This window comes from Idiotropiscis lumnitzeri, unplaced genomic scaffold (genome assembly GCF_059441095.1).
Source record: "Idiotropiscis lumnitzeri isolate Australia: NSW breed Sydney's pygmy pipehorse unplaced genomic scaffold, RoL_Ilum_1.0 HiC_scaffold_90, whole genome shotgun sequence".
Classification (NCBI taxonomy): domain Eukaryota; kingdom Metazoa; phylum Chordata; class Actinopteri; order Syngnathiformes; family Syngnathidae; genus Idiotropiscis; species Idiotropiscis lumnitzeri.
The window spans coordinates 591,058-614,779 of record NW_028283628.1 but is presented as its reverse complement, the minus strand read 5'-3'; the positions used below and the strand labels follow the sequence as shown (position 1 = coordinate 614,779).

Below are 23,722 nucleotides of genomic sequence, written 5' to 3'. Positions count from 1 at the left end.
TGTTGCCACTTTTTTCTGTTTGTAATGAAGAATCCTTAGTAGTCCATCCAAAAGTCTTTGTTATTGGGTGGAAACCTTGAATGCCTTGTTTTAACTCAAATGGACTTAAACCCATCCATCCATCCATCCGTTATCTGTACCGCTTCTCCTCACTAGGGTCGCGGGGGGTGTTGGAGCCTATCCCAGCTGTCTTCGGCAGTAGGCGAGGTACACCCTGAATTGGTGTCCAGCCAATCGCAGGACATGCATAGACGAACAACCATCCACGCTCACACTCATGCCTCGGGGCAATTAGAGTGTCCAAGCAACTTGCCATGCATGTTTTAAGAATATGGGAGGAAACCGGATTACCCAGAGGAAACCCACGCAGGAAGGCCGGAGCCAGAATCGTACCTACGACCTCAATATTGTGAGGCCATCATGCTAACCAGTTGGGCCACCGTGCCGCTTGGACTAAAACCTTTGTGAATAAATTGACGAAAACTAGGGTAAAACTTTTTTTGCGTTTCCGTCGATTAAAGCTGGACTAAAACCCTTTTTTTAGTTTTCGTTGACTAAAACTGGACTAAAACTATAACGAATTGGGATGACTAAATCTGATGTAAACAAATCAGCACTTTGTCCAAATGACTTGGACAAAATCTAAAATGCCTGCCAAAAACAACACTGGTCACAACACGTGTCTACAGAAGATTAATTGGCATGGGCGAAATTAATTAGTTTTATTTCATTCATGAGCTTATGTTTTGTTTTGGGTGGCTAAGGCTTAAAATGTGTAAAAATCTAATCCAACCTCAAATATAATTAATTCAATAAATTTATGATGCTACTAAAACATCGAAGCAGCCTCCTCCAGGCTTTACAGACTCAGAAATGGAGGTATGCGTATCGTGTGCTCATCCTGTCGTGTCTCGAGATGTTAAAATTGCAGTTAGATAGACGTGTGCTGATTAGACAAGACTTCTAATATATCTGGTGTCACAGGATATTTGTCAGTGAATGTGTATGTCTGGTTTGAGGCTCACTCAGCTTTTTCTTGTGTTGTGGGGTCCAGTTGAGTTGAATTGCGAGTCAGGTATGTTGGCCATCTGACACCCAACTGTCAGGTTTGCGTTCGTGGGGACCCCGTAGAGCCATTTTTATTGTTGACATAAATCATAGCTAATCATCTTTTCCTTCATTATCATATGAAATACAGTTAGGAGTTGTATGTGCCTTTACTATGTTATTATCTTAGAACCTACCAGCCACTACAGCTGTCCGACAAGAAGACTTTTGGCTGTCCTGTGCTCCATTGCGGCCCTGGTGGCGTTCAAAAGACAACCTGTGACTGAAATATCAGTCACAACATATCTCTACTGAAGATTAATTGTCATGCGCTAAAGTAATTGGTTTTGTTTCATTCGTGAACTTGTTCGTTAAAATGTGTAAAATTCTGATCCATTTTCTTTTTTTTAATTCATTAAATTAATATTCAACTTGTTCATTAGGATGGAGGACAACCGACAATGACTGAATCGGCTGAGGTTGATGCCACCAGAACATCGAAGCAGCCTTCTCAAGGTTTGACAGACTCTGAAAAGGAGGTATGCGTATCATGTGGTCATCCTGTCGTGTCTTGAGATGTTAAAATTACAGTTAGATAGACCTGTGCTGGTTGGACAAGTTTTCTAATATATCTGGACATAAATCGTAGCTAATAATATTTTCCCTCATCATCATATGATATACAGTTATGCGTAGTGTATGTCTTTACTATGTTACAATCTAAGAACCTACCAGCCACTACAGTTCTCTCATTGGGAGACTTAAGCTTTCGTCAGGCTGTCGACTGCTGCATTGCCCTCTTATTGGCTTTAAGTACACAACCTGTAACTGAATTATCTGTCAGAACAGAACCTATGTGTCCACAGCAGGTGATTTGGCATGTGGATTCTTCAGATTTTTAGAAAATAGGTAAAATTGTGATCAAAAGTTTAAAATGTATAAAATTCTGGTATAGTTTGCAATAGTATATCTATTAAATCATTTCAAAACTTCTTAACAAGGATGGAGAACATTGGCTGTGACCGAATTGGTTGAGGTTTACATTACCAGGACCATTGAGCAGCCTCCTCGGGATCTACAAATTTAGGAATGAAGATATGCATCCCATGTTACAATCCTGTTATGGCCCGAGGTTTTGAAGTTGCAGTTACATATTGGGCTGGGCGATATGGCTGATAAGTACATAGCGATATAAGTATTTCATATGGGTCCATCGATACACATTGAATTCTTTTTTCATATTATTTTATTCATTATTTTTTTTATTTTCCAATATTTTCACTGCCCTGTTAAAAAAACATTTAATGTAGTTTTCCTCCCGGGAGCTTTTTGTTACGGTCAATTAAGTGTTTTTGTTAAATATAGCTGCGTAGAATAATTATATGCATTATTATCGTACCACAATGTTTTGGTTTTGCAAATAATTTCCTAAAATCATTCTAATTTTGTTATTACATTATTTTGTCATAATATCATTCATCAATATTTTAGTTTTTTTTTTTTTCAAATAGAATTAAGACCTTTTTCTGTGCAGATTCCTCTGGGGATTAAGTATTTAATGGGTTCTCAATTTTCTCTTGGACTCTGATGCAACCCAGTCTCCTCCCTTGGACAAAAAATATGGGCTGAATCTTCCTTGGAATAACGACACAGATTCTGACGAATCATTGTCAAATCCTGCCCCTGAACTTTGTGCCTCAGACCCAAGACCATATTACTATCCCAAGGCTCAGGAGGACCAAAAGTATACAGGTAAACAACCCATATAGATTTCAGGGAATCTTACAAGCAAATTGCATATATTTTATTGGTCTCCTGCCTTCTATCCTTTATATTTCGTTGTTGTTGTTGTTTTTTAGATTAAAAAAACAGGCTGACTTTGGAATGGATAAGCATTATTACTCCAACTCAGATGACAGTGGAGATGAATATATTCCGGATACAAGTGAGGCCTCTGATTCAGACGGAAGTGAATCTTTGAAAATTGTGGACCCTCTCTTGAAGTCTAAGAATGCCTTCAGAGATTTTTCTCCCACACCACGAATCTCAAAAGCCACCTCAACGCAGGTTGTTAATCAAGGGCGTTCACCCGTTCGGAGGAGTAGCAGCACTGGTGTGATTCTTGAATTCTATGGCTCTTCAAATATTTGTGCAGTTTAACACAAATCATCCAAAATAGAATTCAAGCACATCTGTGACAGAAATTCAAATTCAGAAGTCAAAGAGAGAGAACAAAAAAAAAAATCTAATGCTGCGCTTCTTCCGAAGACATATACTGTAAACATTAAATGTATGTTAGGACAATCTTGAAAAAAGTATTAGAACACCCTTTACTTTTATTTCTTGTTAATTTTATTAACCAAAATATGTCCATTTTTATTACAGATTAATGAATACAAAATTAAAACTCTAATCAGCTACTTTTTAATCGTTATATTTGTATAAACAAATGTTATACATCTGTGTGTTAACTTATACAAGAAATGACGGAAAAGCAAGGGTGGTTTAGTATTTTTTTATCGTATATAGTCTGTATAATATCTTTAACCTATGCTGATGCTGTTTAATACTGATTTAAATAATAATAATAATGTCATAATCTGTTGGTTTTACATGAACAAAACCTTTCAAGCACTTTTTAAAATTCTAAATACTACCTCTTGTCAGTAAGTTGGTTCACAGCACTGCCTTGGAGTGAAAGTGTGTAGTGCTGAGACAGTCGGTATGTGCTGAGTCGTCTGACGTTTGTGTGACTGGTACCCAGGAAGGTAGCAAAACCAGGCAGTGTGTATGTCGTACCCAGGAAGGCAGAGAAACCAAGCAATATGTATGTGGTACCCACGAAGGCAGAGAAACTAAGCAGTGTGTATGTGGTACCCGGGAAGGTAGCAAAACCAGGGAGTGTGCATAGATACAGACCCCAAAAGTGATTAAAACCAAATAAAGTCCCCAGAAGATCATCTGTAGTCAGGTGAAGGACCCTGTACTTTGTTCAACTCATTTACTCCCTTAGACGTACAAAGACGTCTTTTAATGCAATGGCGCCCTCTACCAAAGACGTATAAGTACGTTTCCTGTCTTTTTTACGTCATAGTGTACATAAGGGTCTGATGCAACCTCTGACTGAGAATCAGCCTTGTCCGCATTGTGAATCATGTAAAAATCACCCAGCAGGGGGCAGAGGTGCAAAAGATCCGCCTTGAATCTGCGCCAGAGGTACAAATGGGGGGGCGGGATCCTGGGGTAGACTTATAAGTGTGGAGAGCAGCGTGGGTAGCAGCAGCATCGACAGCACTAGCAGCAGTCGCATTAGTAGCGTTAGCAATGAAATCCTCCAAGCAAATGACGATCGAGGAATGCTTTTTTGTAAAAAAAAAGCTTCCTAAAAGCATCAAGGCGATGGAGACGCTTTGGTTGAGAGGATGACGCTTCGTCGTCGTCACAACAAAACGGCGTCTAAAGAGGGTGCGCGTGCCTTGCGGCCTGCATCGCCTGCCTTCGGACAATAGCCAAAGCAGCTGAGAGTCCTCACCAGATCCCCCCGAACGAGGAGGTAAGCGCTCGCAAGTTACCATTGAACATGTGGTTTTACCCCTCATGCTTTTATTGTACATATCATGCATCTTGCGGGCAGAAAATGTCGCGTAAATGTGCAGTTAGACGCGAGCTTGCTCGCCGACTTCCTCATCCGGCCGCCTCTATTGCACAATTACACGCGAGCGTAAGTCCTCGCCGACGAGGAAGTAAACGCTCGCAAGTTACCATTAAACATGTGGTTTTAGCCCTCATGCTTTTATTGTACATATCATGCATCTTGCGGGCAGAAAATGTCGCGTAAATGTGCAGTTAGACGCAAGCTTGCTCGCTGACTTTCTCGTCCGGGCGCCTATTGCACAATTACACGCGAGCGTAAGTCCTCGCCGACGAGGAAGTAAACGCTCGCAAGTTACCATTGAACATGTGGTTTTAGCCCTCATGCTTTTATTGTACATATCATGCATCTTGCGGGCAGAAAATGTCGCGTAAATGTGCAGTTACGCGCGAGCGCATCTCCTCCCCGACGAGGAAACAACAATACTGAATGGTGTGGTAATCATGCATACTTTCTAAAATTCACAGATTGTGCATCCCGCGGCAAGAAAGTTCCTCCTCGTCTTGTTGGTGTAAAGAAAGGTAAATTATAATATGAAACTTCACACGCCAGCAATAAAATGCAGCAATAAATATATATTTCCAATTGTTTGTATTTCTGTAATTTACAGGTTGTGCATCAGGAAGCAGTGGTTCCGGATGGCGTCACACTGGATGGCAACCGAGGAAAATCGACTTTACAGCAACCCCTGGACCACTGAATGCCGCTGCCCATTTGGAGTCTGAGGAGCCAGCTGATTTCCTGCAGCTGTTTCTCACGGATGAGCTTCTGCAGCACATCGCGGATGCCAGCAATCACTTCCCAGACAATTATTTTCACACAAACCCCAGTGGACAAACACAAGCTCGCCTATTTTCCACGGACCAGCAAAGCCAGACCACAACGAAAGTGTCGGGTCTGTTTGTGCAAAGGCAAACGGAGTGAAACAAGAATGTGGTGTGAACTATGTTGTGTGCCCTTGCATCAAGGCAACTGTTTTATTTTATATCACACAAAAAAAAAGTATGTATGACACTGATGTATTTCATTTTTGTACATAGTTCAACAGTTCAGTCGTTTAGTGTTATGTGCAAATAAATTTATTTTATCAAAAACATTTTTTGTGCTTTTTTTTGTTATTTTATAGAAGGCATGCATTATTTAGATGTTAGAGGTGTCATAAAAGCCATAAATAATAGTGTCAAAATTCAAATTATGGTCAAAATGCATCAGTTTACAAAAAGCTCATTTTCTCAGTTTTTTCCCCAGGGATTGGAGTTTTCATGAAATTTAGCTATTTTCAAATGCCGATTGCTCAAGAATGGAAAAAGATAGGAACAAACATTTTTTTCTGTTGAAAGAAGAGAGTCTCATCTTTCTTCGGGTGTGCTCCATGTCTATATAGCATTAGAATACTATATTCTGTGGGCCTTGCAATATTAGTCAAAACCCAGGAAAACGCTGGGATTGAGCGGGTTGCTCCAGTGAAAATGGCTGGTATTTAATGAGTTAAGACTGGTTAGGACATCCGGCTCGCAGTCCCAAGGTGCAGGGTTCGATCCCGGGACCCAGCTTTCCTGTGTGGAGGTTGCATTTGTGAGTGAGTTTGAGCGCAGATGGTTGTTCGTCTTTGCGTGCCCTGCGATTGGCTGGCAACCACTTCAGGGTGTGCCCCGCCTACTGTCCGTTGACAGCTGGGTAGGCTCCAGCACGCTATCCTTGTGAGAATAAGCGGATTGGATATTACATGTATGTGTTTATGCCCTAGGCCAGGCGAGGGCAAACTACGGCCCGGGGGCCACATGCGGCCCGTTAAGTTTTAATCCGGGCCGCCGAACTTGAAAAAAATTTAATGAATAAACCTTGTTAATGTTTTATTTTCTAAACACTGTGGTTTTCAAAGACAAATATTATTGTTGGAATGCTTTTATTCACTTTCATTTAAAATTAAATGTATTTTTTTTCTCAGATGAGGTGAGGTTTCCAAAACACTCCATCCATCTGCTCCTGGTCCGGCCCCTCTGTCATATTTTAGAACCCATTGTGGTCCTCCAATCAAAAAGTTTGCCCGCCCCTGCCCTAGGCTTTGTGTCTTTGCTTGGTTGACTGTGTAATGAGTGTATGAATGCATTTCTTTCTACCAGACACCTTGGACTTCCCATGGCAGATTAATAATCTATTTTATCTATCCATCAGGGTCACGAATGTCATTTGATGAGTAGAGAATTTAGAGTCTCCAATTAACCTAATATACATGGATTTGCGCATGGAAACCTGAGAAAAAGCCCTTAGTCCTACTTTTCCATCTGAACCACTTTATCCTCACGAGGGTCACAGCCGTGACATCCCAGCTGACTTCAGAAAGTAAGTGGGCGACGACTCATGATCTCTTGGTTGAATAATATTGTTAGGGGCTCAAAATGGCCCTCTACAATAAAATGGCAGAAGAATATTACATACTCTCTGGCAGAAGAATATTGCGTTTTTTTTGTTTTGTCCAATTAACTTAAATAAAACTTGGGAAAATTTAATGATTACATGTAAACCAGCTGGTCTTCCCCATACCAAGCCCTGGCTAAAACTGACTGAAAAATGCATGATGTGTGCCTTTTAAACTCCTCGGCCCATCCACTATGCCAGGGATGGGCAAACTTTTTGATTGGGAGGGGGGGGGCACAATGAGTCCTAAAATACATTTAATTTTAAACGAAAGTGAACAAAAGCATTACAACAATATATATGTCTTTGAAAAACCACAGTATTTAGAAAATAAACCATTAACAAGGCTTATTCATTTAATTTTTTTCAAGTTTGGGGGGCTGGATTGAAACGTTTAACGGGCCACAAGTGGCCCCCGGGCCGTAGTTTGCCCAAGTGCCCTAAGCCAATTGATTCTAAAAAATAACAGTTTTCTTCATCAAAACAACATTTTATGATCAACATAAATGTTAGTGAGTACATAAAGGTATACTCATTCGATCTATCATAACCCCATGCACTTAGACTGTACAAAAAAAAGAAAATTTTTATTTTAAAACCTAGTATTTCGCCATGACGTCACACGCTAGCGTCAAGTGCTTGGCGCTAAAAACCCGGAAGTAACAGCGGCGCTCGGTTTGAAAGTGGAGAGTTGTGCATGGTAGGCGAATTCGGGAGAAATGTTTGTTGAACACGAGGACTGTGGCGTAGAAGATGGTTTAACAGCGATCTAGTGCGCACCCAACCGTGATGGCTGACCAACGAAATAAATGCGGACCGACGGAGTGGACTGACAGGACGTGGAAAACAGGTGTGTGGCATGTGTGCGTGTGCACGAATGTGGGAGCGCGTTCACTATGGTGGCAGCGATCGCAAAGCAGCAGCACCACTCCTTGACAAAAGTATTGTACTTTCTCTGATGTTTTGGGTTTGCTCTGCTTTGGGGTTTGTAGTTCTGGCCACGCAAAAGTAACAAAGCAAGTTCTTGGATGTCTGCTTTTTTCTTGAACTGTTAATTGGTTAACATCGTGGCTCTTATTTTTATCTAATGTATGGAGTTTGGTGGCTATCTATATGCACAACTATATTAGTTGCACTTGAAATTGCATACAGAAAATTAGTATAAATAGGTTACGCTATAAAGTATAACAATATTAACAATCGTTATTGTTGTTACTGTTTATTTATTTTATTTTGCAATAACTGTGCTCCAAGCTTAGCTGTTGTGCCAGCTGCCAAGTAAAAATATGTAATCTCACTCAATAATAGGAATAAATACTTAACTAACATCTCAATTTTTCGGGTTGGGCTGTGGGGGAGGGGAGGGTGGCTGCCTGACATAAAGCAGACTGTCCTGCACATGCGCAGACCAGCCGAGTATGTGAAGTGTGCGTAAGTGCAGTACCGGGACCGACCACTAGACAGCGATCCTGAGTAATTTTTCCGCACACACATTTCTAGCACACTCGTCTTGTTTTTGTGACCTTCCTGGGAAGCCCTGAAACTTTGACAGGACCTCCCCCTGAGCTTCTTATCACTGAATTCAATGCTCTTTTTTGTGGGGCCCAGATTTTTGGTCCCCACAAAAATTTTGGTCCCCTACAGTGGGTGTGCTGTCCGATGTTGGTCCCCAACATGTAGCTTATACAAACACACACACACACCCCTACTTGTTTTTGTGACATTGTTGGGCCACCTGAGCAAAACTCACATTGTGGGAACCACCCTTTCTAGTGGTTGTACAGCTCTGAAAAAAATCAGGCAGTGTCCAGGAATTTAGTTAAACACAAAAACCACTTCAAATTACCAATTAATGACCTGGAGGTCAAATGAGTGACTCAAGTGCATGTAATTCAGTCACTGTAGCCCAAAGATTCTCTGGGCCAGTGGATGAACCATTATTCGTCTTGGACAGCATTGAAGCAGGCCGTAGCCTGGTTTCTAAAGCTGAAAGACTTACTGACAGAGTAAAGGAAAATAGAAAGGAGTTAATCACATTAGGTGAAGAAGGCAAGATGAATTTATTCAAGAGAACTGTCAAAGGAAAGTATTTGACCTGCGACGACTTGGATAAAGCAGAAAGAGAACTTGTGAAATACTGTCAAAGGCGAAGTTTCAAAAAAGATTTAGCCATATTTGAAAAACAAAAAAGGGTGAAGAAAAGTAGCCCACTTTACAAGTTCAATATAGTACTTCAAGATGGTGTCATGAGGGTTGGTGGACAGTTGAGCCACGCAGCCATGCCTGAAACAGCAAAACAGCAAGCCATCTTGCCAAGGATTCACATAACACAAAGCTAGTCCTGAGATACATTCATGAGATTACAGCTCACGCTGGAAGGAACCACATGATGGCTAATCTGCATCAACAGTTTTGGATACCTCGAGCTGCTAGAGTCATCAGAAGAGTGCTACCTGACGATCCGCCTTTCAAGAGAATTGGCGTTGATTATTTTGGTCCATTCTAAGTAAGTAGGGTTAGAGGACAAGTAAAGAGATACGGCGTGATTTTTACATGTCTCGCTGTACGAGCCGTACATCTGGAAATTGCATCTTCACGTGACACAGATGCTTGTCTCAACGCAATCCGAAGATTTCTTGTCAGAAGAGGACAAGTGAGAGAGATGTATTCTGATAACGGAACCAACTTTAGATCAGCTGACAGTGAAATGAAGAAATCAATCAAAGAATGGAACACTAAGTAAATCGAGAAACACTTGCTGCAAAAAGGTATTCAGTGGCATAGCAATCCCCCAGCAGGTTCCCACCACGGAGGAAGCTGTGAGCGACTTATTTGGTCTGTGAGAAAAATCCTGAATGTCACTGTAAAAGAACAAATTTCGGGTGAAGAAAGTCAATATACCTTGCTTGGTGAGGCTGAAGCAGTTATAAACAGCAGGCCTATCACAAGGACATCTTCCGACCTCAACGACTTGGAAGCACTCACACCCAACACTCTGTTGTGGCTGAAGGTCAAACCTGAGTTACCTCCTGGAGTCTTCTGTAAAGACGACCAATACGCCCCAATACGTACCTCTGGGAATGAGCTGGTCAGCTCTTTAAAGAGTATTATGTAAGTTGAAATACATTAATCCATTTTTCTTTTTTGGACCATCTTTAACTGTGTAGTGTGTAATGTCTAAAATACAAAATGATCAGATTTTAGGGTGCAGTTGACGACTGTGGCACAGGTCCTCGCTCTACAAGTGCTAATAGTCTTCGGCAAAGAGAAAAATCTGCCATAAGGTACAGAAAACATTGGCATCAGAGTAAATGGATGCATGTTTTTGCAATGTGCGAGGAAACTGGCGAACTCAGAGAAAACTACGCAGGCTTGGGAGAACATGCAAACTCTACACAGGAAGGCCGGAGCCGGAATCGATCCCACAACCTCTGCATTGTGAGACCATCGTGCTCACAAGTCGCCCACCGTGGCGGCCGTCCATTATGAATGCCATCCCACCATCCATTATCTGTACGGCTTCTCCTCACAAGGGTTGCGGGGGGTGCTGGAGCCTATCCCAGCTATCTTGGGGCAGTAGGTGGGGTACACCCTAAACTGGTTGCCAGCCAATCGCAGGTCACACAAAGACAAACAACCATCCGCGCTCACACTCACACCAATTTAGGGTGTCCAAACAACCTGCCATGCATGTGTTTGGAATGTGGGAGGAAACCGGAGAACCCACGCAGGCGTGTGGGAAACATGCAAACTCCAAACAGGAAAGCCGGAATCAATCCCGCGACCTCTGCATTGTGAGACCATCGTGCTAACAAGTCGCCCACCATGCATCCCTGCTAAATAAATGATTAATTTTTACATTTTAGTATTTGTAAGCGATCTTGTGTTCATGACAGCATTTTCAACAGTGTGGGTGTTTGTATGAAAGCATTTCACTCGTGTATGGGCATGAGCATGTTTCAGTTGTATTTATGAATAACAATAATTTCACAATTGTGCCTGAGCGCCTTTCACTGGTGTGTATGAGAATGTTTCACCTATGTGTATGAGCGCATTTGACGAGTGTATGAGCAACAACTATTTCACTAGTGTGTATGAGAGCGTTTCACTCGTATGTATGATAGCGTTTCATAAGTATGCATGAGCAACAACAATTTCACTGGTGTGTAAGAGTGCATTTCAGAAGTGTGAAGCGATTCCTGACTTTTGTCCCCAACGGCACCTCATACTCCCCATCTCCCGCTCACTTCTCCTGACCCCATGAGCCATCCCCGTTGCTACTACATGGAGATTTGATGTGTTTTTTTGTTTTTTTTGTTATTAGCTTCTTCAACATCTCTTCTGATTCTCATCTCTTCTCTGGCGCTCGTCTCCGCCTGTCTGATTTGAAGTCGACCTCAGAATTTGCACTATTTTGACATGACTTCTGTGGTAATCACTACTGACATATTGTGTCATTTGCTCAATAATACATTAAAATTATAATAAATAATTAAAATGGGTCCGGTGCCGAGCTCTGGCTTCATATCTTTAAAAGTGGTCTTCTCAAATCTGTTACTAATGGCCTCTAAATCAGTTGTGGTAGAGAAGGGGCAAATTAGACCTTATGGCATCTTAATTTGGTCAAGTCTTGTACCCATTTTCAAGGCCAGCGACTATTGCTTTAGCTATATACAAGAAAAGGATTACTCTGAATATACACAACAACAAATCCCAGATGTCCAACCCAAATGTTGTTTCAAAATAATCCAGTTCAGATGATAAACAAATGTATTGGTATGTTGAGGTCATTATTTCAAATCAAAATATACACTTCTTTTTCAGACAATGGGGAGGATCGAAGAAGTGGAAAAGTTGCAGGAGTAACTTCAAAACAATGCAAAGAGACAGAATCTGGAAGAATGTCAAGTTTGTCCATGTTTATATTTCTGGAATTTAGTGGGCGTGCATCTCGAAATGTTTGGGGATGGTTCGGGCTGCCAGACAAGACTTTCACTGCGAGCGCTGGACCACTGGATGCTGCGGCAAACAGCGGACTTCTTGCAGCTATTTATTACCAACAAGCTACTCCTGCACATCAATGATGCGGATGGCACAGACTGCTTTGCAGACAATTATTTTGAGGCAAAACCAAGAGGTCTGTAAGCACTCTGAAAACAAAGTAAAATATTTGACACCCACGGCAAAAAAAGCCATGCTACAGCATAGGGCTGGGCGATAAACCGAAAATTTACCGTTACCGAAATTTATTACAATGACCGAAATCATTTTGCCCATGTCGGTAAATTCGATGAATAAAAAAAGAAAAGCCTTTTGTCTGCGGCAATGTTCATGCCCCTTTAAGACCGCTACAGCGCCTCTAGTCATGTGACTCCACCCGTCTGTCGCTCTCGTTGCTGGCGATTCAAATCCAGAAGCTTTCTCACCACCCACAACACAACCATGCTGTGCTGAAAGTTCAAAGTGAGAAGCAAGGTTCGACAAGTGACAACAGCCCATGAACGGACACCATACGAGAGAACGTCTCAGAGGTGGACGCGATAGCTTAGCACATAGCTAAAGATAAAGCTCCTCTAGTTACGTGGCGCGCACAGGATTTAAACGCTTCATGAAAGCCGTATTTCCCGATATGGACTACATCGGGCCGGGAGCTTAGACATGTCAAGCATTTTGCATCTACATCCGACTTGTGGTCGGGTCGCAACATGGATCCCTGATTGAGCCTAACTGTGCATTACATAGATGACAAGTGGCGACTGCGCAGCAGAGTACTCGAGACGGCACATTTTCCCCGATAATACCCACTTGTTTATTTGGCTTGCATTGACATTTTCTTTCATTTTATTTAGCGTTTTTTTATTTGCCATTATTTACATCATGAGAGCATCTTGGCGCAATCTATTTGCAGAAAAAGATTTCGCAAGAGGTACCCTTTTTCTTTGTGACATTGTTCAAGTCATGCAAAGCAAGCTCAGGGTTCGCGGTTAACCGCTTCCCGATTGCCCGGGGCAAGTGAAATTTGGCCACGGGCAAGGTAAAATTATGGGCAACTTGCCCGACCGGGCAAGCATTTTTTAAAGCAGCCAAATATCTTTAATTTTGACGAAAACGGTGGTGTGATCTGTTTGTGTGCACTGTATGGTGATGGTTTAACCCAGACAACCCCTTATGTTTTGGTATGGTCCATTGGCCTTATCGGGGGCAATGGGCGGGCGCTACGGGGATCAGTTAGTTCAGTGAATGTCGAGTTAAAGTGGACGTCAATAAATCCCGCAGTATTGGAACTCGCTGTCGTAGCATCCTCATTTGAAGTTTGAAAAACACAACAAAAACCTACGATATTTTGGCCGAAAATTGGCGACGAGTTCGTTCAAATCCGAACATTTCGGATTCCTCTGACATGACTAAAATAGCTCGAATATTTTTAAGTAGACAATTCAGTTGTGAGTAAGGAAGGGAGTAATATTTGATTATTGGCTGTTAATTCATTAGCTCCATGATGTGACCTGACATAGTGTCAGTGACTGTGTTCTGTTTATGCTATGAAACTTATGGAGGCAGCACCACAGGCACTGGTCTTAAAGGAATACACAAATTTGCCACACTCATAATTTACTCATGTGATTCCTCAATTAATACGCTCTCCTGGACTTAAAATTGATCATCTGGATTGCTGTAATATCATTTTCCCAATTTAACATGCAGATTTGTTAATTATTAAAACTACAATTAACATTTTCAATAACTGCACAGGATGATACATTTGCTCTTGTGAGTAGGGTTTCATGGTTGACGATGAAAACAAGATTAATTTATGCTTATCAGATTATATGTTTATTTACATTTGTGGCGCACATTTTACAACCATAAACATTTTATTCTTAGAGAAAAAAAATTGTCACTTGCCCAAGTCGGGCAAGTAATTTGGCCACTCGGGCAAGGCAAATTTTAGTGGCACTTGCCCTATGGGCAAGCAGTTTTTAAAGTTAACCGCGAACCCTGCAAGCTATTTGGAATGTTCATACAAATGATTTTTGTACTTTTATTTTTCATTGAAAGTAAAGTGTACCAGTTGGTCAATAAAAAAAACAGTCAATATGCAATTCCTGCATTTATTTTGATTTTAGTCCACGTGGGAATTTATTGTGCATTTATCGTTATCGAGGTAAAATTGCTCGATTTCTCGCGATATTGATTTGAGGTCATATCGCCCAGCCCTTCTACAGCATGTATACAGTGTGAGACGTGTTGTGTTCACTTGCTCCAAGGCAATTGTTTTTAAGTGTATACCACATACCCAACGAATTGTGTAATTTGTATGGCGGGGTGTACACATGCGTTGCAAAAACACATGCACACACTGTCACTCACGCACTTCCGTATATAGTTTATTTCAGCACCTTTTGTCATGCTGTTTTTTTTTTATTTTATAGAAGGAAAGCATTATTTTGATGTCTGAGCTGTCACAAAAGAAAAAATAGAACTGTTGAAGTCAAGTCAAGCTTGTGCTTGAAATGTTTGTTCTTAGTTTCTCAGTTTTTCGTGAGCAATGGGAATTCAGTTATATTCAAACGCTGTCAGGTAAAGGCTCCATATTTTTATAGCATTATAGCACACTATTCTGTGGGCGCTAGAATTGAAGGGTTTGCGTTAGTAAAAATAGGTGGGATTAAATGAGCTGAAGTGTATCTCTTGAGTGCTCCTTAAATATTTGCCTGTGTTGGTATATTTTATTTTGGTCGTGTCATGTTTATTCTTACGCTGAAAGAGACATGAGGTGTTCGAAAAAAATAAATGATTTTTTTTTCCCGGTCAAAACTACCAATGGTGTCTGTTTTTTTTCCCTCCGTGAAATGTACGAGTTATCACTTTGACGCGCATGATGTCACGTGGCTGGAGGACTGGAAACTTGCACGAACAACATTTACGTTGAAATGTAACAATGACACATATATCGACATCTAACAAACATGCATGGGCATCTAACATTGACACTTACATTGACGTCTATAACATAAACCATTACAATCACATCTAACAAACACGGACATCTAACAGACACATCGACATCCATCATAAACATTTACATAGACATCGACATCTAACCAACCTTTACATAGACATCTTACACACATCGACATCTAACAAACATTTACATAGACATCTAACATAAACACATCTAATATAGACACATAGATTGACATCTAACATCGACACATTGAGATCTAACATAGACATACATTGACATCTAACAAAGACTGTTACATCGACAACTAACATCGACACAAGGCTTTGTCAAATGACACGTCATGACGACATATACAGAGACACAAGGCACAACAGCATATTTTTGGTACAAATTGAACCCGATATGTTAGCTACCTCGTTCGACTTAAAGGGTTAGCGAACTTGTTATGGTGGTTGAGGCGTGGTGGCTACCCAGCTCGTGTAGTGTATATTAAACTTAAGTTAATAATTTATGACCAGTAAACACGGATGTTGTAACGCAAAACAATGTTCAAATGTTAGTTTTTTTTCAACACATTTCATGAGAAAAAGCTCTACTTGTCTGTGAGAAATGTATGTTGTAGACCCATTATATAACACAATATTACACAATTTTACATTGGAATTTCATTTAATAAAACATTGACAATTATCTTTACAAACACTGTGTATGATTCATCTTTTCATTTGTTGTTCAATGAGCAAAACAGTGGCGATCAAAACAGTGCAAATTAAATGACATTTTATAGGTATCTGGCTGCAATACAGTGAACCCTCGCTACTTCGCGGTTCACCTTTCGCGGGTTCAGTGCTTCGCGGGTCTAAAAAATATTCGGGGGCATTGTAGTTTCGCCGAGCGGCACGACGGGGCGCTGGAGTGGTTAGACGGCCGGCGTGCGCCGAAGAAGAACGTGGGCGAAGAGGAGAGTGGACAAAGAAGAGCACGTTCCCCCGGGCACGATTTGGGGCGACGTTTCGCGCGGTTCGGACCGTACCAGAGCTCCGGCCAGCGTGCGTGGCAGTTAAGCCGAAGAGGAACAACTTCCGCCCGGGCACTAGCGGGGTGACATTTCGCTCCGTTCGGGACCGTGCGAGAGCTCCGGAGGAGACCGGCCGGCGTGCGTGGTTGTTAAGCCGAAGAGGAACACCTTCCGCCCGGGCATGAGCGGAGCGCGAGGCTGTCAGTTATGAATGAATAAATGAATACATAAATGAAGAATGCCAGGGCACACCGGACGGCGTACCAGCAGGTAAAAGTCGAAGTAATTAAATAAATACAAAAAGAAGTAATTGAATAAATACAAAAATAATGGCTGGGGAATAAAAAAATGTTTTAATAATTTTTTTTTTTGTTATAACATGAATTTCACCCTCTCTCTCTCTACCCGTATATATATATATATATATATATATATATATATATATTATTTTATTTATTTATTTTTTTAAGCATTTTTGAAGGTGCGCCGCTACTTCGCACTTTTTTTTTTTAAGCATTTTTGAAGGTGCGCCGCTACTTCGCACTTTTTTTTTTTAAGCATTTTTGAAGGTGCGCCGCTACTTCGCGGATTTTCAGTTTTCGCGGGTGGTCTCGGTCCCCATTAACCGCGATAACCGAGGGTTCACTGTAGTAAGTTACATTCTAATTTACATTTACAGGTAATGGAAATGACTACTGGTAACCTCAATTTAACTGTATTTCAGTCAGAATGCCTCAAACATCATAAAAAAATAAAACGTTGAGTATTATTTCTCCTTCAAAATGTCAGAAGAAATACTCTATAATGGCCTGACGACATTAACATAGTTTATAGTATATAGCAGGGGTGGGAAAACTTTTTTATTGGCGGGCCACAATGGGTTCTAAAATTTGACAGAGGGGCTGGACCAGGAGCAGATGGATGGAGTGTTTTGGTAACCTCATCTCATCTGAGAAAAAAAAAACATTTAATTTTAAATGAAAGTGAACAAAAGCTTGTCTTTGAAAAACCACACTATTTTGAAAATAAAACATTAACAAGGTTTATTTTTTTTTTTTTCAAATTCGGCGGGCCGGATTAAAACGTTTAACGGGCCGCATGTGGCCCCCAGGCCGTAGTTTTCTCACGACGGTATATAGCATAGCGGCATAGGTTCCCTCGTCAACATCAAGTGAGTTACCCTCTTACCAAGACCAAAATACGGGGCTCCCCATCTCCCGGTCACTTCTCCAGACCCCAACAGTCACCCTCGTTGCGAGAACTTGAAGATTCGATGTTTATTTTTTTTCGCTTCTTCAACTTCGTGTCTGATTCTTTTCTCTTCTCTGGCTCCAGGATTCCGCTGTCAATCAGATGACGATTGAGGCGGGACTTCCGGTTCAAAGTCACCCTCAGAGTTTGCAACCATTTGAGATGGCTTCTGTGGTAATAACAACTGTCATAGGTGCAATTTGCTCTATAAAGCATTAAAAAAAAAAATAATAATAAATTACAAAAAATAGTCAAGTACAGCACTCGTCTCATAAACTAGGTAAGAATTTAGCGTTACTAACGTTGCTACACTATAAAGAGTGTTTTACTGACTAGCTAAACCCAGTTTTGGTTTAGCTGTTATAAAAGTTTGGTTTTTTAGTGCTGTAAATGCATTTTCAGCTCGCGCTGTACACATTTGCTATGAGAGGCATTATCTCATAAGGGAAATATTGGACAATCAAATTAATGACTGCCCAGGCATCAGGATGTCTTTTTACACTATATAAAGGTGGAAATTTACATTGGAAACGTTTAGTTTAGCTGTTAATGAAGTTTCGTTTTTTTTAGTGCTGAAAATTCATTGTCTGCTGGCGCTGTACACTTTTTCTAAGTGTTGCAATATCTCATGAAGGAAATACTGGACAATCAAATTAATGACTTTCCAGGCTTCAGGATGCCTTTCTACACTATATAAAGGTGGAAATTTACATTGGAAACGTTTGGTTTAGCTGTTATAAAAGTTTGGTTTTTTAGTGCTGTAAATGCATTTTCAGCTCGCGCTGTACACATTTGCTATGAGAGGCATTATCTCATAAGGGAAATATTGGACAATCAAATTAATGACTGCCCAGGCTTCAGGATGTCTTTTTACACTATATAAAGGTGGAAATTTACATTGGAAACGTTTGGTTTAGCTGTTATAAAAGTTTGGTTTTTTTAGTGCTGAAAATGCATTTTCAGATCGCACTGTACACATTTGCTATGTGAGGCATTATCTCATAAGGGAAATACTGGACAATCAAATTAATGACTGCCCAGGCTTCAGGATGTCTTTTTACACTATATAAAGGTGGAATTTACATTGGAAACGTTTGGTTTAGCTGTTATAAAAGTTTGGTTTTTTGTGCTGAAAATGCATTTTCAGCTCGCACTGTACACATTTGCTATGTGAGGCATTATCTCATGAAGGAAATACTGGACAATCAAATTAATGACTTTCCAGGCTTCAGGATGCCTTTTTACACTATATAAAGGTGGAAATTTACATTGGAAACGTTTGGTTTAGCTGTTATAAAAGTTTGGTTTTTTAGTGCTGTAAATGCATTTTCAGCTCGCGCTGTACACATTTGCTATGAGAGGCATTATCTCAAAAGGGAAATATTGGACAATCAAATTAATGACTGCCCAGGCTTCAGGATGTCTTTTTACACTATATAAAGGTGGAATTTACATTGGAAACGTTTGGTTTAGCTGTTATAAAAGTTTGGTTTTTTAGTGCTGAAAATGCATTTTCAGCTCGCACTGTACACATTTGCTATGTGAGGCATTATCTCATGAAGGAAATACTGGACAATCAAATTAATGACTTTCCAGGCTTCAGGATGCCTTTTTACACTATATAAAGGTGGAAATTTACATTGGAAACGTTTGGTTTAGCTGTTATAAAAGTTTGGTTTTTTAGTGCTGTAAATGCATTTTCAGCTCGCGCTGTACACATTTGCTATGAGAGGCATTATCTCATAAAAGAAATATTGGACAATCGAATTAATGACTGCCCAGGCTTCAGGATGTCTTTTTACACTATATAAAGGTGGAAATTTACATTGGAAACGTTTGGTTTAGCTGTTATAAAAGTTTGGTTTTTTAGTGCTGAAAATGCATTTTCAGCTCGCACTGTACACATTTGCTATGTGAGGCATTATCTCATAAGGGAAATACTGGACAATCAAATTAATGACTTCCCAGGCTTTCAGGATGCCTTTTTACACTCTATAAATGTGGAAATTTACATTGGAAACGTTTGGTTTAGCTGTTAATGAAGTTTCGTTTTTTTAGTGCTGAAAATTCATTGTCTGCTGGCGCTGTACACCTTTTCTAAGTGTTGCAATATCTCATGAAGGAAATACTGGACAATCAAATTAATGACTTTCCATGCTTCAAGATGCCTTTCTACACTATATAAAGGTGGAAATTTACATTGGAAACGTTTGGTTTAGCTGTTATAAAAGTTTGGGTTTTTAGTCCTGTAAATGCATTTTCAGCTCGCGCTGTACACATTTGCTATGAGAGGCATTATCTCATAAGCGAAATATTGGACAATCAAATTAATGACTGCCCAGGCTTCAGGATGTCTTTTTACACTATATAAAGGTGGAAATTTACATTGGAAACGTTTAGTTTAGCTGTTATAAAAGTTTGTTTTTTTAGTGCTGTAAATGCATTTTCAGCTCGCGCTGTACACATTTGCTATGTGAGGCATTATCTCATAAGGGAAATACTGGACAATCAAATTAATGACTGCCCAGGCTTCAGGATGTCTTTTTACACTATATAAAGGTGGAAATTTACATTGGAAACGTTTGGTTTAGCTGTTATAAAAGTTTGGTTTTTTAGTGCTGAAAATGCATTTTCAGCTCGCACTGTACACATTTGCTATGTGAGGCATTATCTCATAAGGGAAATACTGGACAATCAAATTAATTACTTCCCAGGCTTCAGGATGCCTTTTTACACTCTATAAATGTGGAAATTTACATTGGAAACGTTTGGTTTAGCTGTTAATGAAGTTTCGTTTTTTTAGTGCTGAAAATTCATTGTCTGCTGGCGCTGTACACTTTTTCTAAGTGTTGCAATATCTCATGAAGGAAATACTGGACAATCAAATTAATGACTTTCCAGGCTTCAGGATGCCTTTCTACACTATATAAAGGTGGAAATTTACATTGGAAACGTTTGGTTTAGCTGTTATAAAAGTTTGGTTTTTTAGTGCTGTAAATGCATTTTCAGCTCGCGCTGTACACATTTGCTATGAGAGGCATTATCTCATAAGGGAAATATTGGACAATCAAATTAATGACTGCCCAGGCTTCAGGATGTCTTTTTACACTATATAAAGGTGGAAATTTACATTGGAAACGTTTGGTTTAGCTGTTATAAAAGTTTGGTTTTTTTGTGCTGTAAATGCATTTTCAGCTCGCGCTGTACACATTTGCTATGAGAGGCATTATCTCATAAGGGAAATATTGGACAATCAAATTAATGACTGCCCAGGCTTCAGGATGTCTTTTTACACTATATAAAGGTGGAAATTTACATTGGAAACGTTTAGTTTAGCTGTTAATGAAGTTTCGTTTTTTTAGTGCTGAAAATTCATTGTCTGCTGGCGCTGTACACTTTTTCTAAGTGTTGCAATATCTCATGAAGGAAATACTGGACAATCAAATTAATGACTTTCCAGGCTTCAGGATGCCTTTCTACACTATATAAAGGTAGAAATTTACATTGGAAACGTTTGGTTTAGCTGTTATAAAAGTTTGGTTTTTTAGTGCTGTAAATGCATTTTCAGCTCGCGCTGTACACATTTGCTATGAGAGGCATTATCTCATAAGGGAAATATTGGACAATCAAATTAATGACTGCCCAGGCTTCAGGATGTCTTTTTACACTATATAAAGGTGGAAATTTACATTGGAAACGTTTGGTTTAGCTGTTATAAAAGTTTGGTTTTTTAGTGCTGTAAATGCATTTTCAGCTCGCGCTGTACACATTTGCTATGAGAGGCATTATCTCATAAGGGAAATATTGGACAATCAAATTAATGGCTGCCCAGGCTTCAGGATGTCTTTTTACACTATATAAAGGTGGAAATTTACATTGGAAACGTTTAGTTTAGCTGTTAATGAAGTTTCGGTTTTTTAGTGCTGAAAATTCATTGTCTCCTGGCGCTGTACACTTTTTCTAAGTGTTGCAATATCTCATGAAGGAAATACTGGACAATCAAATTAATGACTTTCCAGGCTTCAGGATGCCTTTCTACACTATATAAAGGTGGAAATTTACATTGGAAACGTTTGGTTTAGCTGTTATAAAAGTTTGGTTTTTTAGTGCTGAAAATGCATTTTCAGCTCGCACTGTACACATTTGCTATGAGAGGCATTATCTCAAAAGGGAAATATTGGACAATCAAATTAATGACTGCCCAGGCTTCAGGATGTCTTTTTACACTATATAAAGGTGGAATTTACATTGGAAACGTTTGGTTTAGCTGTTATAAAAGTTTGGTTTTTTAGTGCTGAAAATGCATTTTCAGCTCGCACTGTACACATTTGCTATGTGAGGCATTATCTCATGAAGGAAATACTGGACAATCAAATTAATGACTTTCCAGGCTTCAGGATGCCTTTTTACACTATATAAAGGTGGAAATTTACATTGGAAACGTTTGGTTTAGCTGTTATAAAAGTTTGGTTTTTTAGTGCTGTAAATGCATTTTCAGCTCGCGCTGTAAACATTTGCAATGAGAGGCATTATCTCATAAAGGAAATATTGGACAATCGAATTAATGACTGCCCAGGCTTCAGGATGTCTTTTTACACTATATAAAGGTGGAAATTTACATTGGAAACGTTTGGTTTAGCTGTTATAAAAGTTTGGTTTTTTAGTGCTGAAAATGCATTTTCAGCTCGCACTGTACACATTTGCTATGTGAGGCATTATCTCATAAGGGAAATACTGGACAATCAAATTAATGACTTCCGGGGCTTTCAGGATGCCTTTTTACACTCTATAAATGTGGAAATTTACATTGGAAACGTTTGGTTTAGCTGTTAATGAAGTTTCGTTTTTTTAGTGCTGAAAATTCATTGTCTGCTGGCGCTGTACACCTTTTCTAAGTGTTGCAATATCTCATGAAGGAAATACTGGACAATCAAATTAATGACTTTCCAGGCTTCAAGATGCCTTTCTACACTATATAAAGGTGGAAATTTACATTGGAAACGTTTGGTTTAGCTGTTATAAAAGTTTGGGTTTTTAGTCCTGTAAATGCATTTTCAGCTCGCGCTGTACACATTTGCTATGAGAGGCATTATCTCATAAGCGAAATATTGGACAATCAAATTAATGACTGCCCAGGCTTCAGGATGTCTTTTTACACTATATAAAGGTGGAAATTTACATTGGAAACGTTTAGTTTAGCTGTTATAAAAGTTTGTTTTTTTAGTGCTGTAAATGCATTTTCAGCTCGCGCTGTACACATTTGCTATGTGAGGCATTATCTCATAAGGGAAATACTGGACAATCAAATTAATGACTGCCCAGGCTTCAGGATGTCTTTTTACACTATATAAAGGTGGAAATTTACATTGGAAACGTTTGGTTTAGCTGTTATAAAAGTTTGGTTTTTTAGTGCTGAAAATGCATTTTCAGCTCGCACTGTACACATTTGCTATGTGAGGCATTATCTCATAAGGGAAATACTGGACAATCAAATTAATGACTTCCCAGGCTTCAGGATGCCTTTTTACACTCTATAAATGTGGAAATTTACATTGGAAACGTTTGGTTTAGCTGTTAATGAAGTTTCGTTTTTTTTGTGCTGAAAATTCATTGTCTGCTGGCGCTGTACACTTTTTCTAAGTGTTGCAATATCTCATGAAGGAAATACTGGACAATCAAATTAATGACTTTCCAGGCTTCAGGATGCCTTTCTACACTATATAAAGGTGGAAATTTACATTGGAAACGTTTGGTTTAGCTGTTATAAAAGTTTGGTTTTTTAGTGCTGTAAATGCATTTTCAGCTCGCGCTGTACACATTTGCTATGAGAGGCATTATCTCATAAGGGAAATATTGGACAATCAAATTAATGACTGCCCAGGCTTCAGGATGTCTTTTTACACTATATAAAGGTGGAAATTTACATTGGAAACGTTTAGTTTAGCTGTTAATGAAGTTTCGTTTTTTTAGTGCTGAAAATTCATTGTCTGCTGGCGCTGTACACTTTTTCTAAGTGTTGCAATATCTCATGAAGGAAATACTGGACAATCAAATTAATGACTTTCCAGGCTTCAGGATGCCTTTCTACACTATATAAAGGTGGAAATGTACATTGGAAACGTTTGGTTTAGCTGTTATAAAAGTTTGTTTTTTTAGTGCTGTAAATGCATTTTCAGCTCGCGCTGTACACATTTGCTATGAGAGGCATTATCTCATAAGGGAAATATTGGACAATCAAATTAATGACTGCCCAGGCTCCAGGATGTCTTTTTACACTATATAAAGGTGGAAATTTACATTGGAAACGTTTGGTTTAGTTGTTATAAAAGTTTGGTTTTTTTCGTGCTGAAAATGCATTTTCAGCTCG

General features: G+C 39.6%; 1 protein-coding gene across 4 annotated transcripts in view; it reads left to right on the top strand.

Moving 5' to 3' along the window:
- The window catches only part of LOC148315584 (uncharacterized), a 29,731-nt gene extending 17,347 nt beyond the window's left edge, over positions 1–12,384 (top strand). Inside the window, exons 9-11 of one of the 4 annotated variants that reach the window (XM_088287462.1) lie at positions 1,491–1,586; positions 2,646–2,799; positions 2,907–3,271. Coding sequence is in view for 3 of the 4 variants with exons in the window: in XM_088287459.1 (XP_088143585.1) it covers positions 12,057–12,201 (145 nt within the window). In the remaining variant the exon portion in view is untranslated. Of the gene's footprint in view, positions 1–1,490; positions 1,587–2,645; positions 2,800–2,906; positions 3,272–10,127; positions 10,229–10,321; positions 10,365–11,941 lie in introns of those variants that run through there. The other 3 variants (XM_088287461.1, XM_088287459.1, XM_088287460.1) reach the window with 3 other exon arrangements.
- Positions 12,385–23,722: the final 11,338 nt, after the last annotated feature.